At 54.3% G+C, this 27075-nt stretch overlaps 1 protein-coding gene across 7 annotated transcripts in view; it reads left to right on the forward strand.

Annotated features, from left to right (window-relative positions):
• PRR5L (proline rich 5 like) overlaps nt 1-26742 on the forward strand; it is a 69256-nt gene extending 42514 nt beyond the window's left edge. For 6 of the 7 annotated variants that reach the window (XM_036029251.1, XM_028516440.2, XM_036029252.1 and 3 more), the window contains exons 5-9: nt 6049-6106; nt 10523-10614; nt 13748-13888; nt 18042-18168; nt 23966-26742. In XM_036029251.1, coding sequence (XP_035885144.1) covers nt 6049-6106; nt 10523-10614; nt 13748-13888; nt 18042-18168; nt 23966-24360 — 813 coding nt within the window. In that variant the 3' untranslated portion in view covers nt 24361-26742. The remainder of the gene's footprint in view (nt 1-6048; nt 6107-10522; nt 10615-13747; nt 13889-18041; nt 18169-23965) is intronic. The other variant, XM_036029256.1, reaches the window with a different exon arrangement.
• Nucleotides 26743-27075: the final 333 nt, after the last annotated feature.

Here is a 27075-nt window from a genome sequence, read left to right on the forward strand (position 1 = left end):
CACATTCAATTGCTGAAGAAGGAACATGTAGGTGCAAAGTACCGAAAATACATCAACCAGAGATGAGCTTCGAATATGCGGTTAATTAGGGATTTTATCATCCTTTTTAGCTTGATGGGAACAGAACACCTCCTTATATCCTGTAAGTGTCTTGTTCCACGCGAGTACATGTTTTCAGGAACCCATTACGTGTGAAATTGGGTGACTTCCTACGGACTGAGCCAGGAATCCAGGAGCCCATGGGGGAGGTGAGGGGGCGGGGTGGGAGGCAGGGATGAACACCGGGAAAGGGATGTTTAAACAAGTGGGAACGTTCAGCAACTTAGGGACCATGAGAAGTAAAGATCGAGAGTTGTTGGAAGGGCTGAGAAATATTGGCTAGAGAGGATGCCTTTCTCCGAGGCTGTTGAATAGCTACAGGAAAGACGGAAATAATGATATTAGTAACGACAGCTAACACCTTCAAGATTTATGTGCCCGGCATTGTTCTCAGCTGGTAGTTCTCAAAGTGAGGTCCCCGAACCGGCATCTTCAGTATCACCTGGGAAGGTGCTGGAAAAGCATGTTCTCAGGCCCTACTGCTGACTGTGGGGGTGGGGCCCAGCAGTCTGTTTCAGCAGGTCCACCGTGATTCCGATGCACACTCAAGTGTGAGAACTGCTCCTAGCGTGTCCTGTACTAAGTCATTTGTTTCTCCTGAGAGTCGCTGGGGAAGATGTTATCACTGCTTTGCAGATCCTGCAACTCAAGCTCAGAGAAGGAAGGTTATCCAAGACCATACAACTAGTAAACTGTAGAGCAAAGCTCAAACCCAGGCCACGTGGCTACAGATGAAAAGAATTTGGATTATACTTTATGAAAATGCCCTTAAAGCATCCCCTGAAAAACTCCATAGAAGAGAAATTTTAGTGTTGTGTGTTTTTTTTTGTTGTTTTTTTTTTTGTTGGTGGCGGGTAGGGGGTGGGGGTGGGGAGGGTGATCCAGACATTGGCTGTTTTCCTGCTTCCTCGTAAAAACAACTTTTAAGAAACCCACATTCACCTTTTAATAACCACTGATGAGGTGCTGAATGAAGAATTAGTATTTGTATCAAGTTGTTCATCTTCTTCATTCTCCATCTGGGGATTTCTGTCTGGTCTCATCACACCCACGCACGCACCAGAACTGATTTATTAGGGACTCTCGGGCCTGGGGGTGAGTTGTGCTTGTAAGACGTTTTGTGGCTTACCCAGGAAAGCATGAGCGTTCACAGGAAATGTAGGCATCCTTAGAGATGATGGCCGTGCTTTCAAAGTCACGGGGGGAAACATGGAGGCGGCCCGTGATTTCCATCACTGGCTGACGACAGGAACTTTTGTAGACATCAGTGTTCCTGGAAACAAATGCCTGGAGTGGAATCGCTGGTTAGCATGAGTTCTCGGTAGGCAGAGTGGCACACTACCAGGCCTCCCCGGGGTAGAAAAGAACATCTTATTTGGGAATTGAATCCCGCCCAGGAGCCAGGTATTCACTTTGTTAGACATCACCTGTGTGTGGGGGCGATGAAGGCCCCGTAGAGGTGGAAGCTGGGAAGCCGGTAGCAGCAGAAGTGGCCCAGCTGGATGGGAGCTGTGTGGGCGAACCTAGTCACGTGGCTGGGGATTGTCGAGCCAGCTGCCTCCAGGATCTGTGAACCTGAAATTGATCTCTGCTACTTTCCCCCGTGGGTGAGGACCTAAGAAACTTCTCCCATGAGTGGGGCAGGAGAGTGTGGTGGCTAAAAGCACCAGCCCTTCTGCCAGGCGCCGTAGCTTGCTGTGTATAATGTGCACCCACATTTTTATACGTGGGATTATTATACCCATGGTATATAATCATTATACACGGCAAAGTACAGCTGGATTCCAATCGTTTCAATGCTTGCTAGAAAACTTATTGGCCGTGTGACTGCAGGCAAGTTACTTAACCTTTCTGAGCCTCAGTTTTCTTAGTAGTAATCTGGGTGTAATCCTGGTACCGACTTCAAAAGGTTGCTACGGTTACTAGATGAGAGGACATATGCAAAGTGCTTGGTACATAGTTGGCAGTCAACAAATGATGACTGTTTGTACCTCAGTATTTTTTATGTTATCATTGCTAAAGTAAATCAGAGGAATATATTGGGGAAAAACATGGGCTTTGGACCTGGACCAACCAGTGTGCAAATTCTGGTCTCACGTAGGCTGGCTGCTTCCCTGAGCCTCAGTTTCCTCATCTGTTAAAAGGGGATAGGATTGTGGCAAAGGTCAGTGAAACATGCATGAATAGGGTATACTACAATGGCTGGCAAAGAGTAAAAGCCAGCAAATAATGCCATCATTCCACCCATTATCATTATCATCACCGCTAATGCATTAGGAAGCGATGGAGGGCTAGCAGCCGCATCATTCACAGAATTTCTACTGGGTGTCGAGTTCTTTCTTCTGGGAAGACAAGGGCAGCATCAGCCTCCCTGCCTCCCAGCCTTGTTGGTTCCCCATTTCCTTCGGTCCCTGTGGCTGGTCGGCGGAGGTGTCTGCATGCGCAGAGGCGCACTGTTCACAAGCTCCCGCACTGCAGCTGCCCGGCGTCCTCTTGCCCACCCTCTGTGATCACCCAGGATGGGCCGGGTCTTTCCCACCCACTGAAGACTGCACGCTTTTGAATGCGTTTCCCCAGACATCTTTGTTTTGTTTTGTGTATTCTTCCTAGCGGAACCTCATTTTTGTGTTGGCAGCCCATTTTACGATGCCTTAGGAAAAAAATAGATATGTCAGCTGTTTTTCATTTCCGGGCTTGTCTGCCACCTCATTAAAGTCTTGTGTGTCCCATGTCTAAGTTCATTTATGGAGCGGAGGGATGCATTAAGTAACGACAGGCCCAGTTCCAAGTCCCAGATTGTTTCCTAGGTGGCTGCTACTTAATGTACCCATGGTTTGGCCTGACGCCTTCGAACTGGGGAGGTGTGGGTTTGGCGCCGTCAGGCAGGGAGTGGGACTCCCTAGAGGGACTCCCTAGAGGGAAAAGCTGGTTCTTCTCCAGCTCCATCGCCGCTGCCCTGCTGCCAACAGTGCCCAGAGCCTTCCAGAGCCAGGCATTTGTCAGGGGCTGGGAACACTGGGGGTGAGGTCCTGGGAGAACAGATGCTTAGAAAGACACAATGCACGATGGCTGCCTGAGTCAGGGCTGGTTTTCTTCTCTTTTTTCTTTTTCTTTTTTTAGGTCTCAGCAGCCTTAAGCACCCCCCCCCCCGCCCCCCCAGATATCCAGTTGGTGTGCCATTAGGCGAAGTGACCAGCAGACAGACTCCATCACTTGCAGGGCCCTGTGCAAAATGAAAATGTGACTGCTTTCCATGGGCCTGTGAATGGGTGACCCCCCAAGAGACTGTCACCTGAACAGCCTGGGTCCATAGATCAGGGGGTCCAGAGTCCCCCACTGAGTCACCAGCACATGCGTCAGGGAGCTCCCTGTCTAGGTCGCGGAGGGCTGCATTGATCCTAACTCTCTCCACACCAGTGTCTGGTTCCCCACCACACGACCCTGTCCCTGCCTCAGGGGTAGGATGACAGTGATGGGGAGACCCTGCTGGGCCAGGCCCTAGGAGGTGGGGGGCAGGTGCCTAAAATTCCCGACTGGGGAGGTAGTAGGAGGCAGGTCCATGAGTGAGCTGAGGCCCCAAGACCCCGGCGCATGCTCCATGGCCCCATCAGAGTTCACTTACAAAACACGAAGTCGAAGGTAAACATGTTAAGGAGTGTAGATGGAACTGCAGAACATTAAATCCCAAGTGCGGGGCCCTTAGGAATGCAGGGCTCATTGGGCATAGGGGCCTGGTGACTGCAGATTCCCAGGAGAGATTGTTGGCTCAGTGCGAGACCAGGTGGGCAGGAGGGAGCATGCGGGATGGGGTAGCCTGCAGGGCTGTGGCTAAGCTGACCCACAACATCTTTCCCTAACAGCTTGTGCTCCATCCGCAAGAGATGGGGACCCTATTTACTGAACTGTGAAATAAACCAACTACAAAGTCCCAGGAGTCTAAGCATTTGCAAGATGCTTTTGAAAGGTGCTTTGGCTCGCTGGGAAATGGGTCCCCTCAAATATCATCAAAATCATGCGTGACCGCTGGATTTTTGACCACAGCACTGGGGAGAGGGAAGGAAGACTTAGATGATCTTTAAGGCTTCTTGAACCCCAAGTTTTTGTTACTCTTATTTCGGTCTAAGCTACAGAATTACCATGCTGTGTATCATGAGAATTTTTGAAAGAATGTTTTCCATATACACAAATACCTTCTTTTCCTTGCGGGGGATGTGGGGGGAGAAACCCCTTTTTTCCTCAAATGTCTTCCTGAAGGGGGAAGAACTAGAAAGAAAGGAAGGAGAACTTTGGCTATTTTAAAAATGTGATTCCTTAAGGTGTACAATGTGATTTTCATCAGATGAAGTAAATGTCAACAGATTTAAGGATGCTCTACCACTCAGTCTCGATCTGGATCTAAACTCGGTGCTGAGGTGTTTTCTGGCTTTCTGACCCAGAAACTGCGGGAATTCATTTGCTCGGCTGGAAGGCAGAGAACACGGTCAGAGTTTTACCTCGATCACCTCTCAGATCCGTAGTCCTTTCGGGAGATCACTTTGATTTAGGCTTTTGTCTGCCATCTTGAAACTAACTGGTGACCGATTTTTAAAATTAGGCCGTGTCTTGTGTGAATTTTAGTAGGGCCTATGACATTCTGTTTATGTGTGTTAGTCACAAAGGTGACAGTGCCTGTCGTAGAACATTTTGATATTTTTTTATCTAGTTCTGTATAATACACAGTCTCTTTACTTTTCACTCCTCCTGGGAAGATAGTTGGGCTACGAGAACAACTATCATCATCACTCTTCACCACCGGTTACTAAGGACATAAAATACTCTGTGTGTGTCTGTTTGTAGTGATTGATTCTTATAAGAACTTTGTGATATTGCTGGTATGATGCCATTTTACCGATGAGGAACTCAGGACTCAGGGAAATTGAGTCTAAGATCACACAGCTAGAATGTGGCCGAGCTGGGACTCGAACCCCTGCCTGATGCAGATTTCTTTGCCCTCTCCTGTTTCATGCCCTCACTATAACAGGGCTTTAGGGTTTTATAAAACAGGATACTAAGAAATGCATTAAGTTTTGTTGTTGGATACACGCCACCTTGGGCCTCCCCACCCCAGAAGGGGAGGCACCAACTCACTGTTACTCCCCAAGCTTCTGTGACTTGTGGAGAGGATGTTCTGTGTCTCACGGGACCAGCTGGAGCCTTTGGAGGGAAGGAAGGGGTCTGGGTGGGGAGCCTTGCCAAAGGCAGCAAAGCAGAGTGGAAAGAGCCCAGCTTCTGGAGCTAGGAAGACCAGCTCTGGCTCCTGTGGGCCAGTCTTGACTGCAAGCACCAGCAAATAAGGGTAAAGGCAACAACCTGATAGGATTATCGGGAGGGTTGGATGTAAATGAGATGAAGGATATGAACCCTCAGGTATACACAGGATGTGTAACTGTTGTTAGTTGCAATTGCAACGGGATTAAATCTTACTCTCTTTCTACAGCTTTCCCGTGCACACACCCAGTGGCGGATGCATACTCTGTTGCTTACGATTTTGCCTACGGTCTCTTTCATGCCAGCATGAGATACCCTAAATTTATCCTTTAAAAATCTATTGTTTCTGCATAATTGTCTCACTGTCCTTTTTTCTGAGTTTACATTAAGAAATTGAAGGGCATTGGGTGTCCACGTCCATCCGTAGAATTCAGCCAAGCTTGCGGCATGCCTCTTCCGTGGCTGGGGGGGTGGGGGTGGAGGTTGGGTTCGGCTCTTGTCTCACTCCTTTGCTATGGGATGTCTCCCTGTCTTCTCCTGAAGCCTTGGCCTTCCAAGGGGACAAACGGCTTTTGAAACGTGGAGGCGTGATGAGCTCACAAGTGCCCAGAACGCTGTTTCCCCTCGCCCATTGGAAGGGGAAGAGGGTTGTCATGCTGCACAGTAGCTCAAACTCTTGTGTTCTTTGTTCTCTTTTGGCAGAACCAGCTTCTTGCAAAAGGACTGTTGTTTGTGGAGGAGAAGATTAAGCTGTGCGAAGGCAAGTACAAGGCTGCCCTCATAGAGCGGGGTCCCCGTGACTCAGCCTTTGATGTTTGGACAGCTGAAGTGCTTCTGTTCAGAAGTGACAGGCTGCGAGCGCGTGACTCACCCTAGCCGGCGCTTCCCCAGCTAGGCGGCAGCATTTCCATTTGAGTCAGCCTCTCGGGGCGATGTGAGCTCGAACCGTGTTTTGAAACACGAAGTGGAATGGGGGAAGTCTCTTTGGAGACATCGTTGGAGGGGGGTTTTGTAACAGTGTGTGCCGGCGGTCTCCGTGGATGGGGTGACCTACACTGTAGACCCTGTCGTGCTGCTCTGTCTCGTCTGATCCAGGCTCTTTCCTGTCGGCCTCTGTCGTATTCCTCGTGGTCACACGTGACCGGACGCCTGTCCGTTTGGGAAACATTAGCAGACACCCACTTATGGGGGTACGATTTGATAGGCAAAGGAAATTTTTCTGGCTTTAAAAGGTTTTTAGAGCCCAGCTGACAGGGCAGATGGAATTGGAAGATGGGTCCAAAGGCAAGAATCCACCAACTCCATGATGCCACCAGGGACCACCGTCAGCTCCCGCCTGTGTGGGTCCCAATCTTTGCTGCCACCTGCTTCTTTGGTGACTTCTGGCAAGTTTCTCATTTCTCTGAGCTTTGGTTTTGATTTTCTTTAAAATGATAAAATTTGGGTAGAGATTGAAGGCAGGATAAAGTGTATGACTGGTGTAGCACCATACCCAGCACGGAGTGGGTACACAGACTGCGTCCTTCTTTTTTTTTTTCCCCCACTACAGCCTAAAGACCTTTACCTTACTTCTAGACCCAGACATTTCAGGCATTAGATCAGCCCCTTTCTCCCCTCATTCTCTGGGAAAGAGACTGGTGTGCAGTGAAGTGTTTGCTAGAAAGACAAAGCGGGAAGAAAATGAGGAGCCGACACTAGACAGTGAGTGTCTGGCAATGGTAGGTGCTCACTAAACCTTTGGAAGGATAGAGGTTAGAAATGTACCTCTCTGTTTGCGAGTTGACTGAACCTGTATGAATCTATCTAGGCTAAGACTCTTCACCCTTATAAATGCCCGCTAACCCAAGGCCTTATTCCTAAGTGACTTGCTTTGACAAGATCTTAGTGGACTTCCGCACTTTGGTGGTGGTCTAGTTCACATGTGTAGAAGGTGGCCGTTGGGAAGAGGGACAAGAAGCATGGCCATGGCCACAGTCTTTGTCTGTAAGTCACTTGGGGAGTTATTATTACATGCTTGTGTAAATACAAAAAAATACCAGCTTTATGACAAAGATACTGAGCAAAACCAGAGATCTGAGAACCCTTCAAAAGGAAAGTTGGCTGTCTCTCGCCCCAGCGACACTCAGCAGACACATTCAGAGTGAAACCTCAAAAATGGAGCTGGATGGGTACACAGAGGTCACCCAGGGTTCTGTGCCTCTGCGCCAGAGTGGCCAGAGAGCACCGGGCCGGGGTGTGCTCTCTGGGGCGCTCAGTCCCGGGGCCCGGGTTTCAGGGTCCTTTCTGCACAGTGAAGGGGCGGGAGGGGAACCCTGAAGGGTTTTTCATGTCTTCAGCCAGAACATCTCTACTTTATCCTATGTATTACGACTCCAGGAAAGGTTTTGTTTGGATAACAAGATTCTCTTGCTATAAGATATAGTTTGGAAATGACTGATAGGATCCATCCTGTCACTGAATGGACTTCACTGGTTTCTTGTATCTGCACACCCGGGCTTCCAGCTGCGGGAGGGGCGGAGGCAGCTCCCACCCGTGTGTGGCTCGTTTGTGGGGTATGGCATAGGACTCTCAGTCGTCTGCTTCAGGGCTTTGCAGACCTTGACTTTAAAGAAGTTTCTCATTCCTGTTCTTCATACCTCTGGTGATCTAAACTCCCATAGTACTCTCCCTTAGGGGAGAGTTCTCTAAGAAAGTCATCTAGAACCTTCTGCCCAACCCCCCCCCCCCCCCCGCCCCTTTGCAGGGAGCTGAGTCCTTGACCTGTGGGTTGTTTCTGCAGGGGGGCCCCACCTCCTTCCTTGAGCTCTGTCTACCCCATAGTTGCCCTGTTTCGTTAGCCCGTATCTGTCTGAAGTTCTTCTCTGAACACGTTCCAAAACCTCCATTACTCTCTGAGGTCTGCAGCCAGCAATTACACCCAGGTTTCAGGACGGGGGCCCACCTGCTGCTGGGCTGAAGGATCGCCTCATGTGCCGGCGAGCTTTCCGTGCTGGGGCGAAGGGGAGTGATCAGGCACCAGCACCGGCCTACGGGATTCTCCTTCCCTTCCTTCAGGTCGGGAGGGCCTCTGCCTGTTGTCTTTGTGATGGGAAGCTTAGGGTAAGGGCTGTCAACTAAGGACCTGGGATGGCCTTTTCTCCTTTGAGGTCCATTACTCCAGGTGACGGGGTTCACCTCGATTTTAGGATGACCTGACATTTCAGATGGTCCTTTTGACTTCCCTAACTCCTCCCTGCAGAGAACTAGCACAGCCTATATTTGAAAAGAGGATGCTTGACTGATTGATTCAAATATTTGTTGATTGTCTGCTCTATGCCAGGTACTTTCCTAGGTGCTGGGGACACAGTGGGGAACAGAACCATCACAGGATGACAGGCCCTTGTGGGGCTCACAGCCTGGTAGTAGAGACAGATCAGAATCAGATCATCCCACCCATGCTAGGGAGATTTGACCGCTTTCCTGTGGAAGTGATGTTGGAGCTGAAACTACAAAGATAAACAGATGTACGTCAGGCACAGAGGAGGGAAAGAACAGTCTGGGCAAAGCGGCTAGCACATGCAAAGGCCCTGTGGCAGGAGGGAGCATGGTGGGTGTGAGGGGCAGAGATAAACTGACATGGTGGGGGCCCAAAGGCTGAGGGGATGCAGGGGAGGATGGAGACACAGAAGGAAACAGACTCTGCCCAGACATGTTGCTCACATGACGGAGGTTTTCATGAAGCAGAGGAGAATGTTGGAGCTAACCATTAAGTCTTGTTCTGTCCTGTCCCATATTCGGGTTGAAGGCTGACCTCCTTCCACTCACCAGCCCTGGCATTTGCCAAAACCCTCTACACACGTATCACTTGCCATTCATTCATTTATTCATTCTTTCAGAGATTTCTTGAAGTTGATTTAGTGATGTGTCTGGCACCATGCTAAGCATCAGAAAGATACTGGTGAGCAGGACAAAAAGGGCCCCTACACTCACTCCCGTTCTCGTGGAGACAGGGAAGTAAAATGAGCAATTCCAACACAGTGTGATTAGCACTTTGCAAGGATCAAGTAGAGGGTGTGATGGGTTTGCATTTCCTCCGAACACATTTCACTCCGACCTTTCCGCATCTGCATGTGCCTGGCCCTGCCAGCCGCTGGTCATGCCCTTGCTCTTCTCTCCCAGCCGCTGCTTTTGTTGTCCATTAAATTAATAGATGGAAGACGCTAGAATGAATCTTTCTACATCACTTCAGTGGAACTGGCAGTGCTCTGCCAAACGTGACTCTTGGTGTCTGATCTTGGCTGACCCAGTTTCTCTGCCTCAGATGAGCAACGACAGTGCCCCATCAGCTCTGTTATCTAGGTCATCGAACAGCAGCCACAGCGCAGCCCCCTCTGTGCCAGCACCCACCTTTCCTGCGTGTGCAGAGTTCCTTGCACAGCCTTCCGGTGGCAGTGGGTGACCCTTGCACGTCTAGCCTGGGGGGCATGGTTGGCCATGCACAGCTCAGGCTTCCTGGTCCTTGGGGTGGGAGTAGGCACCGCATCAGGGTGTGGGTCCTGTGTCTTGCAGGTGACCACTTCAGAAATGCCGCCCTCCCGGTTACCGCAGAGCAGTGGGCGGAGGTGACAGTTTCCAGGCCCTCTTTCCTCCTCCCTCAATTGACAGCTCAAGTCCAGAATCAGAAGTCTGTGTCTCGGTGATTAAAACAACAGCAAGCAATATAAACTGTGCACGTGGTCTGCCCAGGTCACGTTGGTCAAGAGCACGGGGTCTGGAATCCCTGCTCTGCCTTCTTGCTGTGTGACCTTGAACCACACGCTTGGCCTCTCTGAGCCTGTACATGGGGTAATAGAGTCTACTCATGAGATGTCATAGATAAGTAGTTTAGCACAATGACTGATAATGTTGTAGCCATTTTGTGTGATAATAACAGTTATATGATTTTCAAAATTCAGCTCCCTTTTCTGGTTTGGGGAGAGAAGGTACATTTGCATATTTTCAGTCAAGCCTTTCTGTCCATCCCTGTGTTGACTGTAGTAGCCACACCTAACAGACCAAATGTAGGTAATGAGCTTTCTTCCCCTGCGCCCTCTCGCCCCTGCTCCATTTGACACGGAGCTGTCTTCTGGCCTCCCCTACCAGTAATGACAAGTTCTTTTCTTTCTCTCTCCCCTCCCGTCTTCTCGCCCTTGTGTAGGTGAAAATCGCATTGAGGCTCTGGCTGAAGTCTGGGACCACTTCTTCACTGAGACTCTCCCCACCCTGCAGGCAATATTTTATCCAGTCCAGGTCAGTCTCGCTGCAACGGCCTCGGCTTGGCCTTTGCCGCCTGGAGCCTCCCGGTGGGTGGGGGAGAGCCAGGAGGTCAGGGCCTGAGGCGGCTAAGGACTGGGGGGGGGGGGGGTCTCTGCAGGGCGTTCTGGCTCTGTATTTAGCGTCCAACCTCACGTAAAGAGGGGGCCCCGCAGAGGCAGCAGTCTGCCTGCCCTCGACGCCCTCTCGGTCTGGAGCTTGTCCATATATTCTTGCAGAGGTTGCTTCTCTTAGTTTCCAGAAGTAGAAAAGGTGGGGAAAGCAGACATCTCCTTTTCCTTCCCTTTCTCGGAAGCACGATTTTAAGCAAGTTTCCCGTTGCTCCCAGGCTGTGGGAAAGGAGTCGTGTTCCTTGCCCTCCATGAGGGATTCCTGAAGACAGCGCAGCAGGAAGAACACTGGACTCGGGATCTGGGTGGGTTTGGGAGAACGCTTTTCCCTTCTCTGAGCATGGCTCCGTTTCTTGTCCTGCATAGGGAGGAACTTAGACTGGAAGATGAGAGGCATCTCTCTCGTGTTCTTGTTCTGTGACCTCAGCTCATTCTGCCCTCTGAGTCCCCGCTGCCGTCCTGCAGGACGGGTCCGTGCCAGGCCAGAAGGGACATCCCCTATGGCAGGCTGAACAAGAGACCACCTCTCCAAAACAGAAGTCTCCGCCACACCCCCCGCGCTGCCCCGTGCTCACTGCCCCGCCCACTCCTGCCCCCCGGGGTCAGGGCTGCGCATCTAACCGGGCTGCATGGGGGCCGGAACTACCTCGTGCCAGAGGTGGTGACCCACATGCTTTGTTTGCTCTGAGTGCTGCTTTAAAGGAACTTGGGGTTCTTTGAACTATTTCTCAAATATTTAAACGCCGGGCAGGGGGGCTGTGCCTGTAGAGTCCATTTCCCGTTCAGGACCTGCCCCTCACAGTTGCAGTGGAAGCCTGCAGCCACTGCTCTCGTCCCCTCACCCTCAGCTCGTCCTGCACCCCCAGGAGAGGATGGATGGCACGTATGTGGCCAGGCTGGCCCCCCCCACCCCTCAGCTCCTCCCTTCCCTGCAGTAGTCACTCCTCGGCCAGCAGTGGGTCTCAAGAAGACAGTGCTGGGACGGAGGGTAGACAGATTTAGCAAATGAAAACACAGGATGCGGAGTTAAATTTGGATTTCAGACAAACACGAATAATGCAATGTTTGAGACATATGGTAAAAAACGATCCAAATTTAACTGAACAGCTTGTGTTTTATTTGGCAACCCCCCCCCCCCCCCAAGGGAGTTTGTAGTCCTGGGTCTCTGGTAGGACCAGTTGGGGGTGGAATTCCCGGGTGCAGGCTCCCAGGTGGGTTTAGAATGGGAAGTGTGGGATCTGGGTGGGCATGGTCCCGGGGCAGTCATCACAGGGCCAAGGGCCCTCTTAGGCTCCGACCCAGGCGGGACCCCAGCTGTGCAGGTCCGAGGCTGCTGCTGCTCTGTTTCTCTGGAAAAATGGTAAGATCTGGCCACAATTGGTGTAGCCCCTGTCCATCTCCCTGTAATTTCCCTAGTGATGCTGCAGCTGGTCCAGACACCCCACTTTCAGATCCCCTGACTTAGGGGTCCTCACTACTCTTGGTAGCACCCCCCGAGGTATCTGCGAGTCCAGCCAGGTCCTTCTCACAGGTCCCTCGTCAGACAGGTATGGTTCTGCGAGCCTGCTCTGTGCCAGGCTGCAGACCTTTGCCCCCCTTTTTCTGCCTTGTAAAATGAAAGGGCTCCTAGAGGTAAAGTGAGGGCACAGATTCCTGTGGGATGAGTAGTCAGTGCCAAGTGCTGGGACATGGTGCAAGAAAGAAATGGAAACTGTGGGACCTTGGGAAAGACGGGGGCGGGGGCGGACCGCTGTCAGGGCAGATGGTCTGGAAGCGGTGGTTGAGCTGAGCCTGTACGGCGTGGGTGGTGCTGTGTGTGTCTCTTGGGGCTGCAGGGCGGGGGTGCAGAGATGGCCAAGCCCTCTCACTGTGTTTCTGCAAGCCTTCCTGAGGTGTTACAGGAGATGCAGAACTCAAACCTTGGGAGCCTTGAAGGATGGGAACCTATGTCCTATTTGGTAGGGTGGGCCCGAATGATGCTTTTGTCTCTACCAAGAACAATTGATTTTTTTTTTAAGGTTTTTATTTATTTATTTTTAGAGAGGGAAGGGAAAGAGAGAGAGAGAAATGTGAGGTTGCTGGGCGGCCTGCAACCTAGCCATGCGCCCTGACTGGGAATCGAACCTGCGATGCCTGGGTCGCAGCCCACGCTCAATCCACTGAGCTACGCCAGCCAGGGCGAACAATCGATTTTTTGTATGTTCTGTGTCTATATGTGCAAAGGAGAGCCTTGGAAACGGGTCCTTTTCCCCCTTTTCTGTCTGGGTAGACTTCGGGAGATCTGAAATCAAGTAGTTCAGGGTTGCGATCTAGCTCTACGTGGGGCAAATGACTGTCACTCAGGGCTCTAGGATTTTTCACCTGTGAAGTGGGTTTTAGGGTAGCACCTCTCTCAAAGGGTGGTCATGGGCATTGAATGTATTATTTACCTTAAGACTACTTAGAATCGTGCCTAGCCCATAGTCAGAGCTCAGGAAGTGTCAGTTCTTAGGGTTATCCCTGCGCCCACCCCACATGGTTGAAAAAGGCCCCCTTTCTCCTACTTTCCCTGTCACTTTTCTTCCTGAGTAACTTGAGTATATATGAGAGTCTAACAGGTCCCACATTTGACTGCTTTGCCTGGCATGTGACTGGTGCTCAAACATTTAATGGATAAAGCGGAAGAAGCAGCCTTGGGTGTGGGGAGGAGGTGGTGGCCTTTCCTTTTACTTCCCCCATTGTCCTCTCTTCGCCTTGTTTCTTGGCCACTCGTGGTGTCTGTGGCAGACATGCCCCCGCCCCCACTTCTGTGTAACATCTTTGCATTATTGAGGCAGGTTGAGTCAGAGCTTTCATTCTGAAGGGTGGGGGCCAAATCTCTGACTCTCTGGCTGCGCCGCCCCCACCCCAGGCCTTGCAGACACCCTGTCCTCTCCCATCCTGGGTGCTCTGCACCCCACGTGGTTGATGGCAGGTCCCGTGAGCTCTCCCCTCCTGACACTGCCTCTTCCCTCCTCCAGGGCCAGGAGCTGACCATCCGCCAGATCTCCCTGCTGGGCTTCCGAGACCTGGTCCTGCTCAAGGTGAAGCTGGGCGACCTGCTGCTTCTGGCCCAGTCCCAGCTGCCCTCGTCCATTGTCCAGATGTTGCTCATCCTGCAGGTGAGGCCCTGGTGGAGACACACCCCCAAGGCCGAGAGAAGAAAAGAAGGGACTAGGGGGAAGGAACTGAGTAACCAGAGCACCTTAGCTTCGTGTAGTGTCCTTTAGTCACTTATGTTCCTTTGTCACTGAGCATCTTCAAGGTCCCTGGTGCCATGCTGGGATCCCAGTGGGGAGGGAGCAGCAACGCCCTGTTACTCACACAGTGGACAGACACCCTTCTCTCCTCTCCTCTGTCAGGGAGTCACAAGTTACAGATAACAACAAAAACCTCCTGCAGGCTAGCTCAAGCCAGACCAGGACTCTCTGGAAGGTTCCTGGGGCAGATGGGCGTCCCAAGGGACTGCAACCACAGGGAGACCACGGTTGGGCCACAAAGCCCATCTTTCTCCACCTACCGGTCTCTGCTTCCATCTGGTCCACCTTGGTTCTCTCTGACGCTGCCTCTCCTGGCCTGGCCTGGCCTCTCTTGGACCCGGCCTTTCTCTCTGCAGAACTGCATTCTGTGCTTTGGTCCGCACCTGATGAAACGTGACGTCTCACAGCTCGTGTGTTTCCCCCGAGAGACAACCCCAGATGGTTGTCTGGCATCTCTTTGTCCCGATTCTAAATCAACAATAGGAAGACGAGCTCACATTTGCTGCTTCCTGCCAGGCACGTGCCAAAGACTTTATTAAATGTGTTGCTCTCTGAGTCAAATAATCCAAATGACCGTATGGTGAGGTGGGCACTGTTGTGGTTCCCATTTTACAGGTGAGGATAGTGAAACTCAGGGAGTTTATGTGCTTGCCCGAGGTCCCTTGGCAAGGTGGTAAGATTCAGAACTATGTACACTCGGGGAAAGACGGTGATTGCTCCAGCTTGGGCTACAGAACTCCCCTCAGCACGGCCAGCTGTGACCTTGAGTGGGATCAAGGAGTACAAGCATGACCTCAGCGATCCCAGTCCTATGGATGGGGGTGCATACTTCTCAAGGAACAGGGCTTGTGGGCTAGGGATACCCCCAAAAGGAGATGACTAACCATCCTTCACCTCTGTACCAATTTCAGATGCTGCAGTATCAGCTCTGAGCCCGTCCGGGGGAAGATAGTTCCATCCTTGTCAGGCAGCCGGTGACCCCAGGGGGTCCTCTCAGCAGGGGTGGGACATCAGCCTTGGGGCCCTGACATCTCCCCCTTTGGCCATTCTCTTCCTGTTCCCTAGTTGGACCAAGCTTCTGGGCATTCGCCCCCTTTCCTGAGACCAGAGCACAGGCAGAGTTGCCTCACAGGATGAGAGTGGGCGTAACTGGCTGGGATGCCGGGCGCGGTATTGTTGTGGCGGGGAAGGAGAAGGAGAGGGTGGAAAAGTGTGTGTGCAGCTCCTGTCTGAGGAACAGAAAACAGAGCTTGGAGCCCGAATAAGGAACCCAGAAAAGCGCGCCTGGGGTTTCGGATAGGAAGATTAGGAAAGTAGGGTTTCCACCCTCTCATTTCCGTGTCTAATATTTCAGGAATGAGAGGTGATTCCTCTTTTGTTGTTTTGTGTTTTTTTGGGGGGGGGGGGAGACTTGAGGGAAGGGCTGTCACCTGTGAACAGTAGACCAAGAGGACCTTAATAAATCCCAACGTTTCAGGCCCTGTGCCCAGCAACCCAGCCACTGTACGAGACAGCTGTCATTGTCCCCCATGGAGTCCCTAAAAATGGTTAGTCTGCTGTCCCAGAGGAATCTTCCTCCTTCCACCTTGGTCCCCACCCCACTTTGCTCTCCGCAGGGCAGCTTCAACTCTTCAGCGGTCCACGGGGATCTTAGGAAAACAGCCCAAGTCTGCACCCTGGCCTCCGGCCCCTCCCACCTCCCTAGCCTCGCTGGAACCTGACTTCCCAGCTGTTCAGCTCTCCGGCCACACTGGCCTTCTTGGCCTTTCCCTGCCGTGCAGGGACCTGTGTGCCCCAGTTCCCTCCACCCAGAGCGCTGGGTTTCCAGCAGCTCACCAGGCCCCTCCGGTCAAGGCAGATCTGTATGTCTTCTGCCTTCAGCACCCAGCACAGTCTCTGGCACATAGTAGGTGTTAATTAAACATTTGTTCAGTGAATAAGGGCACCAGGTAGTAAGAGCCGCAGTAGGACTGAACCCAGGTCTCTGGCCTCAGCCCTCTTGGTGGTGACCCTCACACGGGGATTCCAGCCTTGGCAGGGGACGTATATCTGGAGAAACTCTGGTTGTGACAAATTTCTGGGAAGTCGGGCAAGGAAACAGCCCCCACTTTCCCTTTTCACAGATGTGGGGAGGTTCAGAGGAGTGGCCGAGGAGCCCAAGGTCCCATCTTAATTTTTAAGAGATGAGTGTGTCAGTCATTCCTCAGCTCTTGCTTTTTCTACCTTTCCACTCAGCCTTTCTGGGCTACGCCCGCCTCCCCCGCCCCTTGCAGTCTCCCGCGGTACTTGGAAATGCCCACGAGCTTTTAAGATGGTCCCTCTCTAACACAGAGCGTTTGGCATCATTACTCCGGAGCCCTCCTGGGACTAGCGCTAAGAGCCCATGTTTGCCCTCCCTCCCTTGGACCTACAGAGCCTGGGGCTGGGAGTGTGACAGGGACACACGCAGGGGGTCTTTCCTCCCTCGAGGTCCATCTTCCTGAGCAGGAAGGACAGCAGCTTCTGGGTCTGAATGGGACTTGCAGGTTGCACTGCCCTGGAAGCAATCCCGCCACAGGAAATGTAGGTCCCCCTCTCTCCCCAGCCCACTACCCTCCACAGCGCCCTGAGGTCCAGGCCGATTTTCCCTGCCTGACTCTCTTGCGGGGCAAAGAGCCATTTGTCAGGCCTTGCTCCCTCCCTTTTCCAGTGCGCTTCCAAAGTGTCCCTGATCAACCCGCCCCCCCCTTTCCAAAACACACACGGGGCTCCAACTTTTCTGCTGTGTGCAGCGTGGCCCCGCCCTCAGGCTGTCCCAGGCAGGGGCTGAACTGGAGACTTAGACCATTGTGGACTCTGGTTTCTCCTGGCAGGTGCAGGCTGGTCCTGCGGTCACCCTAGGACGGTGCCCTGTGCCTTTAAAGCTGCCCCCCCACCCCCACCACCCCAACCATCCTGGAGCCTACAAGGGGCCGAGTCAGCCTGCTTCTCTGGGAGCACCCACCGCACCTGGTGGTCCCCAGCCTGCAGGAGTGGCCCCTCTGGTTTTATTGCCCGACCGTCTCCCCTTGCAATCCCTGAAAACCTCAGTGCCCTGGCAGGTTCTCACTTTAAAGGGAGGGTGATCGAAAACCCATTCCACCTTGAGGATCTGATGGGCAGCTCGCTGGGCCAGGGATGGATCCCCCATGGATCCCTGTCTCTGCTCCCCTGCAGGCCCTCCACTCGAGAGCGTGGCCTGGAGTCCTTCCCAGTGGTCAGCGGAGTCCCCCAGGAGTCCGCTGGTTTTTGAGGAAACCATGGTTACTTCCCGGCTCCTCTCCGGGTTTGACTGCTGTGCCATTGTTCTGGCTGGTGTCTGCCCTGGCTTCGGCTCGGAGGCCTCTGGTCAAGCTGGGCTTCTGAACTGGCTTCGTCTCAGGGCTAAACCTACATCTTGTTCCACAATGACTCCCCCTTTCTTCTACTGCTCTGGACTTCTTTCATACTCTGTCTCCCTTTCTTTTCTAGCCTGTTAACAAGTGTCAATGCGATGTGCATGGAGCCAGACAGCCTGGGTTCCAGTGCCGGGTTTTTGCCAGTCACCAGCTGTGTTTTCCTGGGCAACTTGCTTAAACCCTCTGGGCCTGAGTTTCCTTGTCTGTGGCCTGGAGAGGAGAGTGTCAATGTCCTTGAGTTGTCAGGAGGCCTCTGTGCTTTGACACATGTCCCGTGCCTGCCTGCTGAATGGGGAGCAGTCGCTGTGACAGCGAGGCTGGGGCACCATGGGCGGGACCACGCCCCAACCTTGGAGCTGGGGTGGGGACTGTCCCGACCCCACTGTGTTGGTGGGACCTGTGGGAGAGGCACCATGGCACCCGCCATACACAGTTCTGATCGCAGGGACCCACGACAAGTACCTTGGGCGTCAGGCCTCGGTCTCCTGTACTGTGGTCACGAGGATGCTGCCTGCTGGCACCACTGCCTTGAACGTAGCAGGAGGGCCTGCTATGGTGACTTTGACTGACATTTGCCTCTCTTGGATGTTTGTTTCCAGAGTGTTCATGAGCCCACCGGCCCAAGTGAGGGTTACCTGCAGCTGGAGGAGCTGGTGAAGCAAGTGGTTTCTCCTTTCCTGGGCATCAGTGAGGACCGCAGCGCCTCAGGCCCCGTGTACACGCTGGGTAAGGGGCACAACGCTCCAGGTGCCTGGAGCCTTGATGGTCACAGCACCACCGGCTACGTTTTACTGGGCCCCGATCACGTGCCAAGATGTTTGCTTCCGGGGCAGGCCCGTGCAGATGTGTGCGTGTTGACCTCTCCTGCTTTCCGGCTGGCCCGCATCTCGGTACCCTCCTCCCCGAGCCGTGATCCCTCCCCCAGGGCTCGGACTGTGCCTCTGGGGCAGTGCTTGTCTGGTCCGCGTCTCGCTCAGTGGCTTTGACCTTTGTCTCGTGCCCGCCACGTTCATTTTTTCCTGTATCTGACACCAGAAACTGGGCGTTACTGCACCACTCCCACTTGAGTGAAAACACCGCCGGTGGTCGTTTGCCTTGGAAAGCTGCTGGAACCGGGAAGCCGGCTCTGGCACACGTGGCCCGATGAGATGGAGCTGCTGCCCCCCACTCTGTTTCTGGAGGTGCCGCCGGGGCCTTCGCCCCAAGGAAAGGGGCTCCCGCATCTGGAGACCAGTCCTACTGGGGACTGTCTTGGGGTCCGGAAAGTTAGTGTTACTGAGTGTCAGGCTTGGTGCTAGCCACCCCGGGGAAGCTAGAAATGAATCGAGTTAGTTTTTTTATCTAAGTGAAACCTCAGTCTGGATGGGAAAATAGCTGTATAATAAGGCTTACCATAAAGGACGTTTCTCAGTTACCCTGTGAAACAAAAGCTCCCCAAATGTCAGGATGTTTTGTCGGCTGTTCTATCTCCAGTAACTGGCATGAGGTGTGGTATACAGTAGGCACTCAGAAATGTACGTTAGATGGATAGCATCTGTACCATGAGTCCAGGGTGGCCAGCACCCACATAGGTGCAGAGATGGAAAGAGATTCCCCAAATTTATAACCGGTGGCCCCTTCTCCTTGCCCGAATGGAGCTGGAGCTGAGCTTCAAAGCCGAAAAGGAGAGGAGCAGCCCCGGCGAGGCGCCCGCCCCTCCCTCGGCCTCCCTGCGGCAGAGAAAGGCAGGGCTGGCTGCAGTCTTCACAGCCCCGTCATGTTCCTCTGGAGACATCAGCTTAACCACAGCCACCACAGATCGGAGGGTGCCGGCCCCAGCCTGCCGCCTGCCAGGTCCCCCGCCGGCTCCCTGCCCTCCCTCCCTCTCTCCCTCGTTCCGCACAGGAGCTGGAACCAGCCTGAGTAGAAACTGCCCTGGTTGCCGTGTTGCTGTGCCCTCCCCAGAGACCAGCTTCCCGCTTGGGCTCAGCCCACCGGCCACCTTGCCGAGGCTCCCTGAGTGGGGCGGGAGGACCCAGGCGGATGTCAGGACGCCAGCAGCAGGGGTTGGGGGGCCGTGGCAGGGACTCCATCCATCGTCGCCGGGCCTAGAGCCAGGCACAAGGGTGGATGCAGAAGTGTGTGCAGTGAGGATTCTAGGAGGGGCGCCTCCAGTTTTCCAGCCAAACGAGCAATACATACTTCGTCAGATTATGAAGCCAAGGCCTGAGGTTTTCTTATGCCAGGGCCAATCCTTGCCTTCTAAGCTGTTGTCTCAGTAGGGGTAGGGAGGGAAGGAAGTAACCCTCTTTTGATTTGTATTTTATTATTAATTCAGAAAACGCACTCTAAGGCCCTGTTCTGGGCACCGTGTGGGGTGCTGCGGGTACACCCGTGAACAAAACTGACCCAGCCCTGCCCTCTGCGAGCTCGGTCCAGTGAGGAAAGTCACAAACAACAGGCGGTGACTCATCAGGGCACAAGTGCTCTGCGTGGGGAAGTACGGGGCCAGGGGCCCCACGGCAGGGGAAACTTACCTGGATGGGAAATCAGGGAAGGCTCCCCGGGGGAAGTGACGGGGAAACGATATCTCCGATGGGACCTATAGGATGAATACGAGTTAGCCGAATAAATGGGAAAGGCGGACTGTCCCTGAGGCCAAGGGCAGGATCTGCGGGAGGGCTCTGGGGCGGCGGTAGCGGTCGCAGCATTTGAGGAACTGAAAGAGCTTCAGAGCTGCACAGCGGCTGGCGGCCAGGGAAGCCCCGGGCACAGGCAGCGTGCTGGGCCCTGTGCTGAGCGGGCTGGGCTCCGTGCCACCGAGTGGGCACCGCTGTTCCCGTTTCACAGGTGAGGGAAATGAAGATTGGGGTCACTTGGCTGTCGGAGCCAGGCTTCCAGACCCGCAAGCTGCCTGCACTTCCCCACAAGCCCCCTCTCACCCCCTCACCCTGGGAGACGGGCCTTCCCTCTCATCCCCAGCCCAAGAGGTATCAGACCAGACACCTCCCCTCAAGCCTCTGGGTACTAGAACTCTAAAACGGCCACACGGTGCCCTCCCTTACCGAGGACAGTCCTTTGCAGACCAAGAGGCCTCTCCGGGCCTCCGTCTCCCCCTCCATAACATGGGGACAGTGGCCTTTATCCTGCCCGAGGGAGAGCCATGTCCAGATGGCCTGCTGGCGTCAAGACTGAGGAGACGCGCTGGACACAAGAAACCCCTGCACCCTCAGGATGGCTCTGCCGCCATCCCCTGGGGCCTGACCCGGGCCGCGAGTGGTCCAGGGCAGCTGGCGATCACCTGAAAAGCCACCCCGTAGCAAACGCCTGTCCCGTTCCAGGTGCTGGGCCATGCGCCTGGCCTGCATTCCTTCCGTCCTGGCACAACCTGCGGGAGGCGGGGCCGGGACAGGTGCTGTGGCCACCTCCATCTCCGCGTCATTAAGACACATCCCCAGGGTCACGCAAGGGCGGAGGTGACCAGAACCGCAGACCTGGTTTTTCTAAGACGCTCCCGGGTTTGATCCCGGGATTTGTGGGAAGACTCTCCCCCTGCCAGCCAGGCCCGTGGGCTTGAGGGATAAGCCTCGTTCCCTGGACACGCAAGGCTTGCTTCAGAGAGAAAAGATGAGTCTGAGGCCGTGTGGAGTGAGAGTGTGTGGGGGTGTGTGTGTGTCTCTCCCCTCCAAAGCCGTCGTTTTCCTCGGGCAGTGGGGAAGAGAGGGATGATAATGACATCTTAAATAGGCCTATTTGTCAGAACCCAGGCCCCCATCCTACCTTTCTCCAGAAGTTCCCAAATTTTCCAAGCCGCTGCCCCAGCTGCCGACAGGGCCCTCGGATCAAACACCGCAGGCTCCATTTCTCCTGCACAAAAGCCCTGGCCTCCCACACGCCCCCGCCCCCATTGTGTCTCCAGGGGGAGGGCCCTTCGCCTCCAGATACTGTAACGTCTCCTCTTGACAAGTAGGCATTCATGGGCTTTCAGGTGCAGCGGCCTGGAGAGGGACGCCCACAATGGACTTGGTGTGCAGGGGTCACAGTGCCCGCATTATGGCCGCCACTCCGGTGGGGCCTGGCCGGTGAGCCGTGGAGATCAAAGGCCTGGGAACCGAGTCCCCAACAAAGGGCTGGGGGACCGCCTCACCCAGGCTTTCTTCTCTCAGGGGGTGTGAAAGGAGCTGCCATTGCGGGCTCCGTGCAGGGGGAAGAATGCCAGAGCTGGGCGGTGGGCGGGTGGTGGGGGAGCCTGGTGCCTGAGGAAGGAAAAAAGGCTCCCCTCGCCCCATCCAGAGTGAAAGGCAGGAGGAGGCCCAGGGGTGGGTCCCTTCTCTGTGCAAAGGGCACTGTGGCAAGGGAGGGACCTTTTTTTTTCCCTGAGGCCCCAGGGGATGCTGACAGCTTCATCCGTCCCTTGGTGGGAGGTTTCCTTCTCTGAGTGGCAGGACCAGGGCTCCCTGGTGCGAAGAAGCGGGGAGAGAGCAAACAGCAGTGGTGTGGGGAGCTGTCCATCAGGCCTAGCATCTGTTGGAAGGCCTCCCAAGGGTGCCCGGTGGGGGCTGACCCCACTGGGGACGCAGCTGATGCACTTGTCTGAGGGGTGCATCTGGAGTCTGGTGGGAATTCAGCAAGGAAGCACTGGCTGCCCAGGGGACTCGACACAGCCCCGAGGCCCCTGTGGTCTGGGCTCTGCCCACACCCAGTCTTGGGAACCAAAACATTTCGTCCAGAAAGCAGAAGGAAGGGCCGTAGGCCTCTCTGGTGAGTCATCGCAGGGAAGGCAGGGAGCAGCAGTAAGGACAGAGGTGGGGCCAGCTGCGGAGGGAGCCGGGCCTTGCAAACTACAAGGGCTGCGCTTCAGCTGTGTGGCCTGGAGTGAGTTACTTCATGTCTCTGAGCTGCCAAGGGCTGAGCGCAGAGGAGAAAGGAGTTGCCCTGCCTTAGGGCAGGGCCCAGGCAGAGCTGCACCCCTGCTAGAGGTGGCCTGGCCCCTGGGGAACCATTCCAGATGAGGCACCGTGTGTAGCCTCCCCCTCCCTCTCCTGGACCCTGGACCACATCCTGGCACCAGCCATGCTGTGTAGTCATGGCCTAATTATCTGTCGATCTGCCCCTGAGACTGTGAGCTCACCGAGGGCAGGGCGCACGTGGTTCCCCTTGCAGCCCAGGCCCCAGCACAGGCCTCTCAGTGAGTGAGTGGATGGCCAGTCTGGGTTCCGTCTGTCAGTCACTCTCAGAGGAGTGGGCCCGTCTGACACGACCCCTCTGCGTGACTCCTCTGAATCCCCACAGTGCTTTTGTATGCACCTCTGCCTTGACATTGGCCATGTGGGCCTGTTTGAATTATTGACTTGCTTGAGTAGTTGTCTCTATGGGCCTCCCAGGGGTCACAGGCAGGGCCTCCGGTGTTGGCTCGGGGCTCGAGTCCTGGTTTCATCACTAACTGTGACTGTAGAGTCATGTAGCAGCTCAAGCACACGTGCCTTTTCTGCAGAATGGTGTCCAGGAGATTCTGTGGGTGAAGCCCATCCTTTTGTGATTCAGTACCCAGCACATAATAGATGCTCAGTTAATGGTTGCGCCTAAGACAGCTCCCTCCCACACACACGCATCTGAGCACTGGGCTCCTGGCTCTTTGACGGGCCTCATATCACATTCACGTTTCTCTTTCTCCTGCAGTGAGCACGGCATTTTGCACTTTGTAGCTCAAGAAGTGTTTATTGAGGGGGCCGGGGGGAGTGTACAGGAGTCATGGGGACCCCCTCCTTAGGTTGCCCATCCTTACTCTGGGCCCAGCTCTCAGCAGCAGCCCCACTGGCCCCTCTTGTCAGTTTGCTGCCTGCCAAACCCTCCAGGGACTTTGGGCGGCTGGACTGACGACGTCAGAGAGGTGGATGACACCCCGGTGCCCGTCTGAGACAGGCTTCCTGTCTCATTCTACCGAGGTCCATGGATACCATCAGGTGCATTCCCATGTCTCCTGGAGATGCCGCTTGTGTCTGCCGTGCACATCTGTCTCCCATGCCCTCAACACACCTGTGCCCTAGGCTCCGACTTCGTTCTGGCCCTTTCCTCTTTCCCCACCTGCAGCACCTGCACGTAGGAAATGCTCAGCGAGCATTCTCACTCCATTGTCAGCTAGGCCGGCTGGAGAGTGGGGGCCACAATATGGGTGTTGCAATTGCCAGTCTGAAGTGCTTGCGTTTAACAGCAGCGGGAGAGACATGACTTGTTTTCAAGGGCATTTTTAAAGGATGGTTCTTTAATGGGGTCTCTGCTTCTTTGAACTCTTCTCGTGCTTCTGTTTTATAGGTATCGATTTTGTGGTCATAAAAGTAATACATGGTTATTGTAAAAATGTGGGGACATTATAGGAATGTGTGGCTTCAGGCAAAACCTCTGCCAACAGTCTGGCGTAGATTCTTCTGTCTTGGTTGCTCCCTGGCATTTTGTAGCCTATTCTTTCTTCCTCGTTGATTAAGAGGTTTTGACCCCCCACTATTTCCTTCTCAGTTACAGCCTTTGCTGGTTTTTCCTCTTGCAGCCAGGCGCCACTCCCGGGTCCGGTCCAAGGTCACTGTCCTGAACTACGCTTCCCCGATGGCCACCATCAGCCGGCCACTGAATGAAATGGTCCTGACCCCCCTGACAGAGCAAGAGGGGGAGGCCTACCTGGAGAAGTGTGGCAGTGTCCGGCGGCACACGGTGGCCAATGCCCACTCGGACATCCAGCTGCTGGCCATGGCCTCCATGATGCACCCGGGGTTAGGCGAGGAGCCCAGTGCCGAGGACAAGTGCCTGCTCCTGCCACCCAGCTTCTCCGCACCCCACCGCCAGTGCTCCAGCGAGCCCAACATCACCGACGGCCCCGACCAGGCGGAGGAGGTGGCCGGGGGCAGCCAGGAGGACTCGGAGGCGAACAGTGCTTCCCTCGGCTGAATGCCCAGCTCCAGGACGTCCCAGCTCCGGCCTAGCAACCAGGATAAGGACGGTTCCATCCTGTGAATCACCAAGGGGCTCCTCCTTTGGGCAACTGCTGCCTCCTGTCTTCTTGGGGACAGGCCTAGCCTAAGTGCCCTCGGGGAACCCTAGTTGTAAACCTCTCCGTTTTCGTGACTGTGACCACCCCTTCGCAGCCACACGGACCCAACTGCCTAATATTCACTTGCTGACTTCCAGCCTTGCCTGCCTGACTTGGATCCTCATCGCTGGGCTCTCGCCCTTCAGATGCTGGACCGTCCGATGGTCCCAACGACGTATCCCAGTGCCCTTGGCATTGCCATAGCAGGGGGTTATCTGAGCAGCGCGTGAAGCCAGCAAGGATGTGTTGGCTTTTGGAGTTCCCCTTTAGGTCTGGTGAGGCAGAGGCTTGTGGGTGAAAAGATACCTCTCCTCCTCTGTGTGTGTCGGTGCGAAGGGAGAGGAGAGAGCAGCCACTACCTACCAGGGCTCTGGGCCAAGTGCCTTCCTTGTTTCAGGCTCAGAATTACTGGGAAAGAATCACCCACTGGCGGTAGGGTCCATCCGCACCTCCATCCGGGTCCAGCAGGGTGGGGCCCGAAGGCAGGGGAAACCTGGCTTGGATGAAGACTCTGCATTGCCCTCTCAGGCTTCCTCCTGAGCTCGAGGAACTAACCTCCCTGGTGGAGTAGCTGATGCCTTCATCCCTTTTACTTTAGAGACGGACCGTTTTCTGTTTGTCGTGGGTGAAGGGCCGGCTGATACCGACCCACAAGTGTGTTCCTGGATTTGACTTGAATTTTCAAAGCGTGCATCGTCTCGAAAACAGTTGTTTGCAAATATTTGCACATAGGATGTTTCACTGCTCCTTTCCGACGGCGTGTGTCTTCAAGCTGAGAAATAAGGACGCCCTCCAGGGAAGGGAGACTGGACGGGTTCGGGGGCGAGAGTGGTCCGTGGTGGGCAGGGTTCAGAGGCCGCGGAACTCGAGCAGCTGGATTCACATCCAGAATGGCCTGTGTGTGTGAGCATCGTGGTTTGTAGGAGAAGCTGCAGCGAGGTAGGGAGACAGCTTGCCTTGTGGGCAGACGGTTGCAGCAAATGGAATGTCTCCACGCTTCCCATGGGGGGAGATGGAGGAGACGTCCATTCCCCGTGATTAAAGGAGAATCTGGGTGCGCTGGGAATTTCTGACGTGGGAGCTCTCCACGTGCGGTCGGGGCAGCAGGCTCTGGGGCTGCGCTGCCTCCGCACCCTGCTCCCCCGGGTCTGGGCTCGCGGTCCATCTCAGACCTCTGTTCTGCTCTGAATTCACCTGTTGGCCCCACTCACAACAGGTCCAGGAGAAAGGAGAAGGCTCCCCTGGACCCTTCTGGCACCCTCTAGGTACCCTATTAGGCTTGGAAGCTCTGTGAATAAAATCTAGAGACGTGAGTCAGCCTGGCTTCCCCTGGGGGGGCGGGGGGCGGCTACGAGGGCAGAGGACAGTTGCGGCAGCTCCCCGAAGCCTTGACAACCTTTCCCTTCCAGGGGAAGATCTGAAACGTGACCAGAGTTGTGCTTCTGATGGCTTGTGATTGGGACATCGTGTCTAACGTGTTGTTTCATGTTCATCCTGCTACAAGAGTGATGGGAGGGAGATGTTCACAGGAGACCTGAGAATTTCAAACGACAACAAAAAATCTTGGGGTGTGCGTTGGATAAAGCTCACAGATGGATGAACACGCATTAGCAGATGGCACATCAGTAGGTAACAACCCGACAATTTATTTAGCTGATGGCTTCTGTCCTGTGGTACACTAAGCACTGGGGACTGGTATTTATCGATCCAGGCAAAGTAATTAATGATGCTTGGGTTTGGGTTATTTTTTTCCTGTTTACAACATTAGCAATACACATGCTTTTAAATGCCTTTCCCATACCGCAAATGACCCTGATGAGGACAGCAGTCACTGGGTCAAATGTGTGGGTTCAGACGGGGAGTGCCGGGCCAGACCCGGGGGACTAAATTTTGCCGGTGACTGGTAGCCGGGTGTACAGCTCCACCTGGATGTACACGCCTGAGGTTTGCACAGCAAACATTTCGGACTGTACATAGGAGAATTGTGTTCGGGTTCATGGGCATCTTAACACTCTCAGAGCTGGTGCAAGGGGGACAGTTGTTGTGTTTTAACCACTGCCTCTGCCCTTTATGAGACAAAGATTCATCTTTGTTGTCTGAGCGAGGATGTTCCTGTGGCTGAGGTTTAATGACAGGAAGCGATCATGACACTAAACTCTGAGCGAGCTCACAAACCAAAACCCTTCCACAGTGTCTGTCTCCAACATGGATTCAATAAAGATCATTTCGTATGCATTACCACCCTGTGCGCACGTGTGGTGCCTTGATGGAATTTGCAAGCAAGCTTAGCGGCCCGTCTCGCGTCCTGTCCTCACCCTCCCTGTCCCCGCTTTTCCTGCTTCCACGTCCCTCCTGCTGCTGCCTCTCCTCTCCCCCAGGGTTAGGCGGCAGCCTCCCCCCAGCCAGTCTCCCTGGGGTTTGTTTGCATCCTTATTTGGACTGGCAAGTCCTTTCCTGGAGAAAGGGCCTGTCTGCGGTGCTTGGAAAACACCACACAGAGTCTGAGAAGGCAACACCCCTTCTCACACCAGCTCGGTCTCTTCCTGGAGTGTCTGGGCTCGAGGGGACACTTG

The sequence above is a fragment of the Phyllostomus discolor genome, chromosome 6, assembly GCF_004126475.2.
Source record: "Phyllostomus discolor isolate MPI-MPIP mPhyDis1 chromosome 6, mPhyDis1.pri.v3, whole genome shotgun sequence".
NCBI classification, from domain to species: Eukaryota; Metazoa; Chordata; class Mammalia; order Chiroptera; family Phyllostomidae; genus Phyllostomus; species Phyllostomus discolor.